At 41.1% G+C, this 12,541-nt stretch overlaps 1 protein-coding gene across 2 annotated transcripts in view; it reads right to left on the bottom strand.

Annotated features, from left to right (window-relative positions):
* RIT2 (Ras like without CAAX 2) overlaps positions 1 to 12,541 on the bottom strand; it is a 269,088-nt gene that overhangs the window by 152,868 nt on the left and 103,679 nt on the right. For both annotated transcript variants that reach the window (XM_030567456.1, XM_030567457.1), the window contains exon 3: positions 3,391 to 3,464. In XM_030567456.1, the coding sequence (XP_030423316.1) occupies positions 3,391 to 3,464 (74 nt within the window). The remainder of the gene's footprint in view (positions 1 to 3,390; positions 3,465 to 12,541) is intronic.

The raw sequence follows: 12,541 nt of genomic DNA, 5'->3' as shown, positions 1-12,541 counted from the left end.
TCCCCTGATTTCTTCCTCCCACCAATTCCCTGGTGAGTACAGACTCAATTTTCCTGAAGTAAAGAAAAACTCCAACAGGTCTTAAAAGAAAGCTTTATATAAAAAGAAAGAAAAAATACAAATGTTCTCTCTGTATTAAGATGATACAACACAGGGTCAATTGCTTAAAAGAATATTGAATAAACAGCCTTATTCAAAAAGAATACAAATCAAAGCACTTCAGCACTTATATTCATGCAAATACCAAAGAAAAGAAACCATAGAACTTACTATCTGATCTCTTTGTCCTTACACTTAGAAACAGAAGACTAGAAAATAGAACTACTTCTCCAAAGCTCAGAGGAAACAGGCAGACAGAAAACAAAAGACCCCGAGACACAATTCCCTCCACCCAAAGTTGAAAAAATCCAGTTTCCTGATTGGTTCTCTGGTCAGGTGTTTCAGGTGAAAGAGACATTAACCCTTAGCTATCTGTTTATGACACGCCCCCCAAATTGCAGACAGTGGGGAAGCTCACTGGCGGCAATTTCCTTCTAGAACTTGAAAATAAACAGATTAATACAACACATGCACCTTTACATATACTACTAAGTATATAACTAACAGACTTTTACATTTTAAGAACACTTTTTAACTACTGGATTCTGGGAAACTCTCACGGGAGAGTGCATCAGCAACTTTGTTAGAAGCTCCTGTGATGTGCTGAATTTCAAAATCAAAATCCTGGAGAGCTAAACTCCAACGAAGAAGGTTTTTGTTGTTCCCCTTGGCAGTATGAAGCCACTTTAGTGCAGCATGGTCAGTTTGTAGTTGGAACCGCCGTCCCCAAACATATGGGCGTAGCTTTTCCAGGGCGTACACAATGGCATAGCATTCCTTTTCACTGACTGACCAGTGACTTTCCCTCTCAGACAGTTTCTTGCTGAGGAACACGACAGGATGGAAGTTGTGATCTGTTGCTTCCTGCATGAGCACTGCTCCTATACCACGCTCAGATGCATCTGTGGTTACTAGGAATGGTTTGTCAAAATCCGGGGCCCTGAGTACAGGGTCAGACATGAGCATCGCCTTAAGCTGGGTAAAGGACTTTTGACACTCATCAGTCCACTTAACTGCATTTGGCTGGGTCTTTTTGGTCAGGTCGGTCAATGGGGCAGCGATTTGGCTGTAGTGTGGTACAAATCGCTTGTAGTATCCGGCCAAGCCTAAGAAGGATTGGACCTGTTTTTTTGACCTTGGGACAGGCCACTTTTGGATAGCATCCACCTTGGCCTGTAGGGGGTTTATGGTTCCTCGACCCACCTGGTGCCCCAGGTAAGTCACTCTGTTTTGGCCTATTTCATTCTCTTTTTGTTGTTTTTCCATTTCTTTTTGTTGTTTTTCCATTTCTTTTTGGTGCTTTTCCATTTCTTTTTGGTGCTTTTCCATTTCTCGGCGGTGGGCCACCTCTTCTTCTTCTAGTTTTCTTTTGTGTGCTGCCTCTTGGGCTGCCTGTTCTCTTTGGAAGGCTGCCAGTTTGATGCTTTCTTCCTTTTCTTTCATCTCCATCTGTCGCCTGTGTTCAGCTTCTTTTAATTGGTCTTCGGCCTCCATTTTTGTCCTGGTAGACATGGTTTCTGTTTTCTTGTGTTGGGGTGCCCTCCGGTGTTTCTCTTTTGAACTGCAGGCTCTGTTGCCTCCTGAAGTCTGCCTAGCAACAGTGCTTTTTTCCCCTTTCTCTCTCTAGCTAATGTTCAATGAAGGGAAACCAGAAAAACCACTTTATTTGCATGCATATAAGTGCTGCTACTTGCCTCCTAATGGGAGGGCTATTGCATGACAAAAGACCCTTAACAGTCTTCTCGCTTAACATGCAAACCACAAACTGCTAGAGAGAGCAGAAAAAAAAAAAATTCTCTCTGGTTCCCTTTTAAAACCAAACTGTTTCTCTCTGCTAAAAAGCCCTTAGCAGAGAAAAGAAAAATATAATATTCCTACTGGCTTCTGGATTCTGTCTATATCCCGCCGCTGCCACTCATGTTATAACCTTATTCCCAGATTTGGACCTTAGCGTCCGAAATATGGGGGTTAGCATGAAAACCTCCAAGCTTAGTTACCAGCTTGGACCTGGTACCTGCTGCCACCACCCAAAAAATTAGAGTGTTTTGGGGCACTCTGGTCCCCCTGAAAAACCTTCCCTGGGGACCCCAAGACCCAAATCCCTTGAGTCTCACAACAAAGGGAAATAATCCTATTTCCCTTCCCCCCTCCAGGTGCTCCTGGAGAGATGCACAGACACAAGCTCTGTGAAACTACACAGAGTGATTCCCCCTCTCCGTTCCCCAGTCCTGGGAACAAAAAGGACTTTCCTATTCACCCAGAGGAAATGCAAAATCAGGCTAGCCAATTCAACACACACAGACCTCCCCTGATTTCTTCCTCCCACCAATTCCCTGGTGAGTACAGACTCAATTTTCCTGAAGTAAAGAAAAACTCCAACAGGTCTTAAAAGAAAGCTTTATATAAAAAGAAAGAAAAAATACAAATGTTCTCTCTGTATTAAGATAATACAACACACGGTCAATTGCTTAAAAGAATATTGAATAAACAGCCTTATTCAAAAAGAATACAAATCAAAGCACTTCAGCACTTATATTCATGCAAATACCAAAGAAAAGAAACCATAGAACTTACTATCTGATCTCTTTGTCCTTACACTTAGAAACAGAAGACTAGAAAATAGAACTACTTCTCCAAAGCTCAGAGGAAACAGGCAGACAGAAAACAAAAGACCCCGAGACACAATTCCCTCCACCCAAAGTTGAAAAAATCCAGTTTCCTGATTGGTTCTCTGGTCAGGTGTTTCAGGTGAAAGAGACATTAACCCTTAGCTATCTGTTTATGACAACCTTACTGTATAATAATAATAATAATAATTAATAATAATAATAAAAACTTCATTGATTGATGTCCACAGACATTTATCACCAAACTATTGGCAATGGAATTTAAGAGAGAGGGGAAAAATATACATAAATTGAATGGTATAAGTAAATTACAAAATATTGGTATTATTGACTAGAAACATCAGAAACATTAAGATTAAATGTGCAGTAACATTTATGCATGCCTTTATTACAACACACTCTCCATGTGCATATGTGAAAAACCTTTGTTGTACTAATCATTTGCTCTAATGTTGCCTATCTCTACTGGTCAAGTAACTGAGTCACATTATATTTCTGATGCTCCCCTTGATCTCTTTTGTACTAATTCTCACATGTTGTGCTGACACTTCTCCTTTCATACTTGAATAGTGAAGCTTGTCTCCATCCTTGTGACCCATATATTGGAGGTTAAGGTCTTTGCTTTTACCTCTGTTACAAAATTATACATTAAGAGATTACTCACCTGTCCAGCAGTGTCTAGAATGTCCAAGTAAGCCGGTTCATCATCTATTCGTATTTGAGTTTTATAAGCATCCTCTGAAAAACACAAGGCAATAGGGGCAGCTTAGCGAGTAGAAAAGGAAACAAATTTGCAGCCTTAGAGTGGGATTTTCAAAGGCCTCAGTGTCGGCTTCTGTCCCCTCCCACTGAAGGCAACAGGTGTTTTACTATTGATTTCAGTGGCAGCAGAACTAAGGCAATGCTGAAGCCTTTTAAAAATTTCACCATAAGTCCAAAGTTAGGGCTTATAAGGAACTTAGGAAAGGAGAAACGAGCCATGCATTTTTATTACAATTCCCCAATACACTGAACGAGTGAAATTCACTCCATGCAGAAAGCTTGCACAAAACCAATGTACCATTTAATTCCCACTGATGCCTAGGTCTTCTTCTGTCTCACTGCCCAAGTGTGAATTTCACCTAACAGGAATAATATCATGCACTTCCATAGTGGCTTTCATCCACATAACTCAAAGCCCTGAACAAAAGACCATTGGAATTAGTGGAAAAGACATTTATTGGCTTCACTGAGGTTTGGATCAGCCCCTCAGTAGACATTAATTAACTACTCCTCACAAGATCCCTGTAAGGTGGGCAAATGGATTTATTTTTTAATAAATCATTTCAGTATTCTCACCCTTAACCAAGGGCAGCTCCAGGCACCAGCACGCCAAGCGCATGCCTGGGGCGGCAAGCCACGGGGGGGTGCTCTGCTGGTTGCTGAGAGGGCGGCAGGCAGGTTGCCTTCAGCGACATGCCTGCAGAGGATCCGCTGGTCCCACGGCTTTGACGGACCTCCTGCAGGCGTGCCGCCGAATCCACGGGACTGGGGACCTCCCACAGGCAAGCTGCCGAAAGCAGCCTGCCTGCCATGCTTGGGGAGGCAACATACCTAGAGCCGCCCCTACCCTTAACCACTGTGCTTGGCGGACCATTCTATTCACCCTTGGTTTGTCAAGCTAAATATATTTTTAAAGGGCTAGCTACTATTTGTGTATGTTGTTTTGCTCAAATTTATATTTCATTCCTCTCTCATTGTTTGTATTCCCCTGTTAAGGCTAAATGGAGCCAAGGCATTACACAATATTTATATTGGAAATAATTGTAGAAATTATCTGTGCTGTTTAATTAAATGATAATGAATGGCAGACTGTGTGGTTATGCTGATTGATGGGGTACCTTGGCTGTACCGCGACGCATGAGGTGAAGACAAGTGCTTTCAATGCACCAGAGAAGTGTCATTAATCACCATGAGCATATGGTCAGCAGTGTCCTATGGCTTGAGGGTGCAAGCCCTCTACAATCAGAACTCCCATTGAAATCAATGAGAGTCCCAGGGACAGAGAATTTTCAGGCCTGGGTCCTTAATGCCATTACATTGTGGGTAGCAGGAAATATAAATAGAACATTCAAACTCATTTCTTAGAGATGTTGAACTCCCCAGTTACCCAAATATTATAATAGCTTATACTAAAAAAACAACAAAAAAAACAGCAAAAAAACCCTCCAACATTAAAAGAACACTAGGGCTGTACGATAAAGTATGCACAAATGAAGAATGGCCAAAGTAAATGTTGCTTCAACAACCTTAATTCTGCCCCATTCTGTGCACACGTTACCATTTAGGGTATGTCTCCCCCGTAGAAACTCTGCTCAGACTAGCCTACCTGAGCTATCATCAATCCAACTAGTGTGGTTAGCAAACAGTAGTGAACAGCCAGCACAGCATGGATTACAGAGTGGGCTAGTGAATAAAATGTGCACCCAAGATCCATTCCAGACTTATGCTGAAACCCACACTGCACTGTCTTCCCTGTTATTGGTATCTGTGCTAGCTGGGTTCAAGCTGACTCAAGCAGGCTAGCCTGAGCACAGCTTTGGCTGTGGAGGCATATCAACATCTTTAATGACATAATCTCACACTATTATTTCCTATTTCAGGCTCAAATTCAGCAAACTATTGACACATGCGCCTGATTTTAAGCAAATGAGTATTCCCATTGGCAATAGAATTACTCACGTGCTTGAAGTTGAGTATGTGATTAAGCACCATGCCTTATCAGGGCCTCATCATCCAATCCAATGTGCAGTGTGTCAATGGATATCTTTCCATTGGGTGTTGAGGGTGTTCCTCAATTTGTAGGCTGTATAATATAATACACAGTGCATGAAATAGCACAATATTTTAACTACCCTATCCAGGTGTGAAAGGGAAGGTTGCATGCAGTGCCACTGCTTTCTGTCATGCAAAAATTAATACAAAATAATTTATTTCCTCAATGTAAGTTTAATTGTGAATATTTTAAAATAATTATTTTAAATGCATTGTATGGGCTTCTATGTAATGTGTGTCATCCTCCCAACTCCATCCTGGCTCTGTTGCTTCACCCTCCCCAGCCCACATGTTGCAGTCCAATTTCTGCTCTCACTTGGACCAGTGTAAATTCGAAGTCTCCTGACTTCAGTGCAGTTACTTTACATGAGCACTGCCGTAACTGAAAACAAAATGAAGGCAGAAATGAGGCAAGAGCCCAAAACACTCGCTACCAGGGATGTGCTGGCGAGAGCCTCTTGCTAACAAAACCACTCATAAGCTTCCATGAAGGAGAATCTCAGCTTCCATTGTAAAATAAATACATAATTAAATAAAGTGCTGATACTCCACTGTGTTACTCTAGCTGGATTCCAGTGGAATTCCACTGGAATCAACAGGGTTCCTCCGGTGTACATCTGGAGCAATACAATCTGTATTATTTCCTACCTAACATTTTCGTTGTATTTTTGTGAATTACATTGTGCTCTGAGCAAAGCTTTGAGCTGCTCTCAGCAGTGTTTGACTTCAATGAATCTCTGTGCATGGATCTGATTTAGTTTAAGACAAAAAGCAGTAGATGGGTGAAACAAACATATGACAGTGTGAACTGGGCCACAGTGGTGGGGCATGACTCACAGTAATTCGAACATAGACCATCTGCATACAAAATTTGTCGGTATAATGAGCCAATCAGTGGTAGCAATATCTAAACTATCACAATCTAAATAAGAGTAGAAATATTGTTATGGCTAGTTGAAAATTTTCTATCAACTCTTTTTGGACAAAAACCTGGGTTTTCAACTAAACAAAAGTCAGAAAGTGTACACATTCCTTGGGGGCGTGGGATGATTTTTTAATTGGAAAACCAAAAGCCACAACACCAAAAATTTTAAGCTGATTTTTTTTTGTGGGGGGGAGGTGTTAAGATTTTTTATGAACATTCAAAATTTTTCATGGGGGAAAAACATTCTAACTGTCCCTATTATAACAAGTATTATCAATTATTTTATTATTAACTTTTTCTTCCTTCTATTGTTCTCTCGTTTCAGATGAGAGGAAACACTTTTTGAAGTGAGTTTAACATACTGTGCTGTCTTGACACCACAGTTGTCTTTTGTATTCTTTACATATTTTGTATTAGTTTTTGAGATTCTTGTTTTTCTAAAAGATTTACAGAATCTTTCCTTCCCCCCTTTTTTTTAACCATGCCAAAGATAGGGACATAGTTCTGGAGATAGGAGCACATTAATTACTTCAAATTGGAACTGCCATAAATTTTATCTTAGCACCAGCTAACCTGGGTTCATAAAAAAAACTATCACACAGCTTCTTCTGCTGCAAGCTGGCAACCTCTTTACGGCAAATTGACTTGGATGGGCTACAACCAAAAAGAAATTTGGAATGGACTTTTCATGTGCATCATAAAGACATGTTCTATTTCCTGAAATCTAGGTGACCTGCCTGGTTTCTGCTGTAGCTAATGCTGTTCACATCCAGGACATCAAATTTCCCCCTTTCCTCTCTATCTTCCACACCATCAGTCATATGCACTTACAAACAATCAGTGACTCCCTTGTATACCCAAGCCAAAATATATTTTATTTTGCTAGTTGGGTGCCAGATGAGCAGAAGGATGTTCAGCTCAATCAGTCAGCCTCTGCGGGTCTGCATCTTTTTGCTTTCATTGTGTGCCAAAAGAAGAACAGATGACCCTCTCTTGATGTGCATATATTACCTGCTACACTCTCATGTCGGCTCCTGGATTCTAACACACATAGGGCCTGATTCTAAACCTCATCCTGTCATGAGTAGTCACATTGTCTCCAGTAAGACCTCCAGTAAGAGTACGGACTATTCAAGTAAGAAAGGCATGTGGCACGAGGCCCAACACCCCATATCAGGCAATGGATGTAAATTACCTTATGATGAGATAAAGTATGTATACCCTTGGAAATCAGTTAGCAAATTCTGCAGGGCTTGTAAAGTTCTACAGCTAACTTGCATATAATCGTACTCATATAAATATGTAAGCACACAAAGATGTGTATTTGGTGATAAACTGAGCTTGGCTAGAGTGGAATTGCCTACTTTCATTGACTTTGCCTTGTTTTTTGTTTGTGAAGAACTTGTGCAGACAGGAATATCCTTTAATAATAGGGTAGGAAAATAGGAATGACCATGTTGATCCACCCAATAGTCCATCTGTTCAAGTATCCGGTTGCCAATACTGTCCAGTAACACATATTAGTATATATCATCCCAGTGTGTATGAGTAGTTCAGAGTATTCCTTCCACTGTTTATTATTTTAAATTTGTCAGCACTGAATTACCTAGGCCCTTTCACCTACCTTTGTTAGATTCTTCTACTTAGTCTTTACCCTTATTAATTTTGTTTCATCTGAAATCCGGCCACTTCACTGTTGACTACCTTTCACAGATCATTAGAGAATATATTAAACACCTGTTTCTAGCAGAAGACTCTGGTTGCTGATTGCTTGTAGAATAGACAAGAGATCACCGCAACTTTCTGGTACCCTAGACCTCACACACTGAATCTATCTTTGCCATACCAGACAGGACCTTCCTGTATCTCTGGTATAGTTTGTCTTTTTAATAAAATACAAGTTGAAAAGTACTGTTGAAGTCAATGCTGTCAATACTACACTTCTAGTCTTAGTCTGATAAACAATGTAAGCCTTGGGAAGACTAGAATGGTGTCAGGGGAAATAATGTGTAATTGCATGTGTTTTTGCTAGTCATAAGGGCATATTGTAAATGGATTTGCTCAAGGTCACACAGGAAGTCTGTGATGGAGAAGGGAATTGCATCTGGATCTACTGAGACTCAGGATAGCATCCTAACCACTGGACAACTAGTAGTAGTTTGGGAATCAACTATCTCAGTTTTCAATTCCTTTGTTGAACTTCACTGATGTTCTAGCTGCCATGAAGTCTACGTCCCTAGCTGAGTTCTGTGGTCAGTCTTAGTCAGCAATCAGGGCCCGCTCCAGGCACCAGGTCAGCAAGCAGCTGCTTGGGGCTGCCAATGGTGAGGGGCGGCAGGTCTGGGTTTTCGGCGGCAATTTGGCGGCGGGTCCCTCACTCCCTCTCGGAGTGAAGGACCAGCCGATGAATTACAGACGACGACTGAAGCGACGGCGGTAGTGCCGCAGATCGCAATCGCGGGATTTTTTTTTTCTTTTTTCATTTTTCCCCCTCTTTCTGCAGCTTGGGGCGGCAAAAACCGTGGAGCCGGCCTTGTCAGTAATAAAAGCTAACAGCTTCTTTCCTCCTAACAGGTCACTCTGTTTTGATTCTCAGCTAACCATAATGTCCCCCCTTTAAAGTCATTATGAACCCTTCTTAAGCATCTGCTCTCAAATTAAGCTTCTCCTTCCTGTTGAGCTGCCCAGTGGCTCAGCTCTCTGTATTGCAGAGCAAAACTGATAACACACAGCTGCTGAAGGAGCCTGATTGATTAGTAGATAGGTAACTTACTAATTAATTTGCTCAATGGTCCCAAATGCAATTCAGTGCCTTCTAAGTTCTAGGATGTATTGCCTGGCACACTTTCTGTCTCAGAGCTGTCTGTAGGTACACACAAAACTATCTTTCTCCCTCAACACCTGCTTCTAGCTGTATTTCTTTGTTTCCCTTTCTTTCTTTGCTGAAAGTCAGCAGAGATGGGTGCAGCTTAGCTTCTGTTCGGGTGTTGATTTTCTGTAGTCATAAAAAGAAACATTATTAATGGTGATGGGGGTTGAGCAAGAGGACCCAGTGGGAGTATTTTGTTTTGAGGGTTGTCTTCTCCCATTCTGCATGTTCTCAGACAATATATTACTAAGCAAATCAGAAAAGAAGAGCCCACTTGCTCTGCTCTCACACCTAGCAGAGGCACTAGAAATTCTGAAAGTGGCCCAAGTGAAAAATGAATCTGCAGCAAACTGAGTGGGATGGGAAATGTTTGAAGGTACGATGGCCATGAGTAGGGGATGGATAGACAGTGAGAGGGAGATAGAATATAGTGTTGGACATGCAATCCAATGTAAATCTTCTTTTTCAGATTACTGATCTCAAGAATGTTAGTTCAAGATTGCCAGAAATCCAAACTGAGTACTACATTCTCTTTTTGTACCGCACCTAGCACATGGGGCCCTGGTCCATGATTAGAATTCCTAGGTGTTACAACAATATAAATACATAATCAAAGCTGTTTAGGTTTCTGAGGGAGTCTGAATGAATATTGTTGGGGTATCATTAAAACTAACTAAAAACCAAGGCCTAAAAACCAGAACACTTAACATTTTATAACAGGAAAAATATTGATAAGATATAGTGATAGAAAAGTAGAAAGGTTTTTGACTTTGAGTAAAATAAAAAATCCCCCTGACAAATTAGTGTTTGCAGAGGTTAAGAAATGTTGACATTAAAGAACCACAGCGTCCTTTCTAAAATGCCGCTTCTAATAGATTAAGCAGGAGGAAATATACTTATGAAAACACACACTGATCTATAACATTAAAAAGAAGGGTTGCTAATGATAAGATTAAAAGCTTGTTAGGTATGTTTTTAATAAATTGTAATTATGGATATTGAGGAACACATAGGCCAAAGCTTTGCCTGGCATGAGTGTATTTTTGTTAATTTCCCTTTGATACAATTTGCTGATTGGTTTAAAATGATATCGTTGGCAAGATAAGTAACCTGTCGTGCTGGAAGATGTAAGTAAGAGTTACAAACATGGAAAGAAAAACAAAAACTTCTTTGTTCTGGGAACTTAGAAACAGGGTGACCCAGGGCAACATGACACAAAACTATAAATTCAGCAGGAAAATTGTAGGCAATAGGTGATTAATGATTGCACATGCATAATGTACGGTTTATGTAAAATTCACTAGATAATGTGTTGAATGCTGATTGAAGGAAAATTAGGTAATGGAGAATGTGAAAATGTATAAGAATACATATAAAAATGAGCCCCAAACTGGAGATACGCTGGATCAGAAACTGAAGAATGAGACTGAAGGATCAGACCACGAGGTCAGGGGAGGTAATAACCATCATGGAACAAGGGAGGACTTCACAGTGCTCCAGAATGAAGTAATTTGGGCACATTTAGCTATTCCCTCTTGTCTGTTATTACTTATTGGCATAAATGCATGTCACTTATGGTATCTAGACAATAACTCAGTCTGAAATTGTATTAAATAAAGGCAAAATTGATAAAGCAGAAATTGGGTGGATGTGTTGATTCAGTTTCCTACTCTACACTCCCGACAGATATGCGATAAATGCCACATATGCAATGGATACCTGCAATGTGAAGTAATACCCAACACCTACTACAAAGAGCTCAGGACTAGAAACAGATTTAAGACACAAATTTCCTGATTCAGATTGGAACATCCCAAAGTTTGGGGTGATAGAATGATTGATAATGTCTCTAGTACCCAATAAACCTGGGCTGGTTTCTGAGATCTATGCAGCATTCCACCATTTCATTCTGAGGTTGCAGGCATTGTGCTTTCATGTTCAGAGTCAGAACGGGCTCGGATGCCAGTGGCGATGTTCACAGGAATACTTGGAAAGCAGAAACACTAGGTTTTGCTGCCCAATTCTAATTAGGACTCACACAATGGAGACAAAAAGCTAGAAAACAAAGTGCCATCTCTTTTTCATGGAACAAACAAGGACAAAAAGCCAAATGAAATATATAAAGAGCATGTGAACAAAAAGAAGCCAACTGGGGCCCCTGCATCTGGAGGTATATTAGCTGACAGAGATTTACTGGGAATATCTGCTAAAAACAGCACATGATGCTTCAGATCTATTACTGCACAGCAGTGACTATAACAACAGCAAAACTGAAAACAGTAAGGTCCTTTATCAGATCACAGAGAGCTGCTTCTAGGCAGCAGCTCTGGAAATTTCAGGGCATTTGCTTAATATTCAGCGAGTACACATCTGCTTAGGGGTCACACTGAACATATTGTATGTGCAACTGGAAAAAAACATTTATCACAGCCTCCTCTTGTCCACATAAAGGGTAATAGTCTTCTGCTGTTATCAGCTTGTGGCATTACCACTTTAGCACAGGCAGTAGACATTTGTGCTGCAGTGCTCGGGATCTGCATTTAAATCCAGGTGGCAACTCAGGCAGGGGCTTGTTGCACAGCTCCTTGATTAGAGAATGCGCATCTAGCATGAGGGAGCTTATATAAGCTACTCTTATTATTTACTATTTTTTACTATTTTTTAAAAAATTTTAGAGGCCCATGAGAATTTTACGTCCTTCACAGAAAATCCATTACAGATGACTCCCCATCTCAAAGTGTTTAGAATCTAAATTGTGGACTAACAAACAGGTGACAATAGAACATCCTCCGGGAGGGAGAGGGATGAAGAAGAGCCTGAGGGTATGGAGATAGAATTACACAGGTGTTCAGCTAGGGTGACACTTGCACATGGTGCAGAAGGAGAGCACAAGCCTTGAAAAGGGGCAGCAAGGGTGAGAACAGGCAGAGCAGTCAAGCAGGAGTGGGTATACAAGAATGTTTCTGGGCGGGCCCCAGGGATTTCATAATGGAAGGCACACTGGAGTCATTGCCTGGAAAGGGATATGACGCTCCCCAAGGCTACCCAGGGTCATGAGGCACCTCGCTATCACCTTCCCTTGGCATGAAGAAGCCTTGTCTGTGCCTGACATGGCTTAGTGCCCCCATCTCCACGGGCAACACAAACACTCCTGCCTAGGCCTAACCAGACATGCTGTCACAGATTAGCAATTGGCACACCACAACT

Source organism: Gopherus evgoodei, chromosome 6 (genome assembly GCF_007399415.2).
Source record: "Gopherus evgoodei ecotype Sinaloan lineage chromosome 6, rGopEvg1_v1.p, whole genome shotgun sequence".
NCBI lineage: Eukaryota > Metazoa > Chordata > Testudines > Testudinidae > Gopherus > Gopherus evgoodei.
The sequence above is the reverse complement of the archived record's forward strand: the minus strand, read 5'-3'. Positions and strand labels throughout refer to the sequence as shown.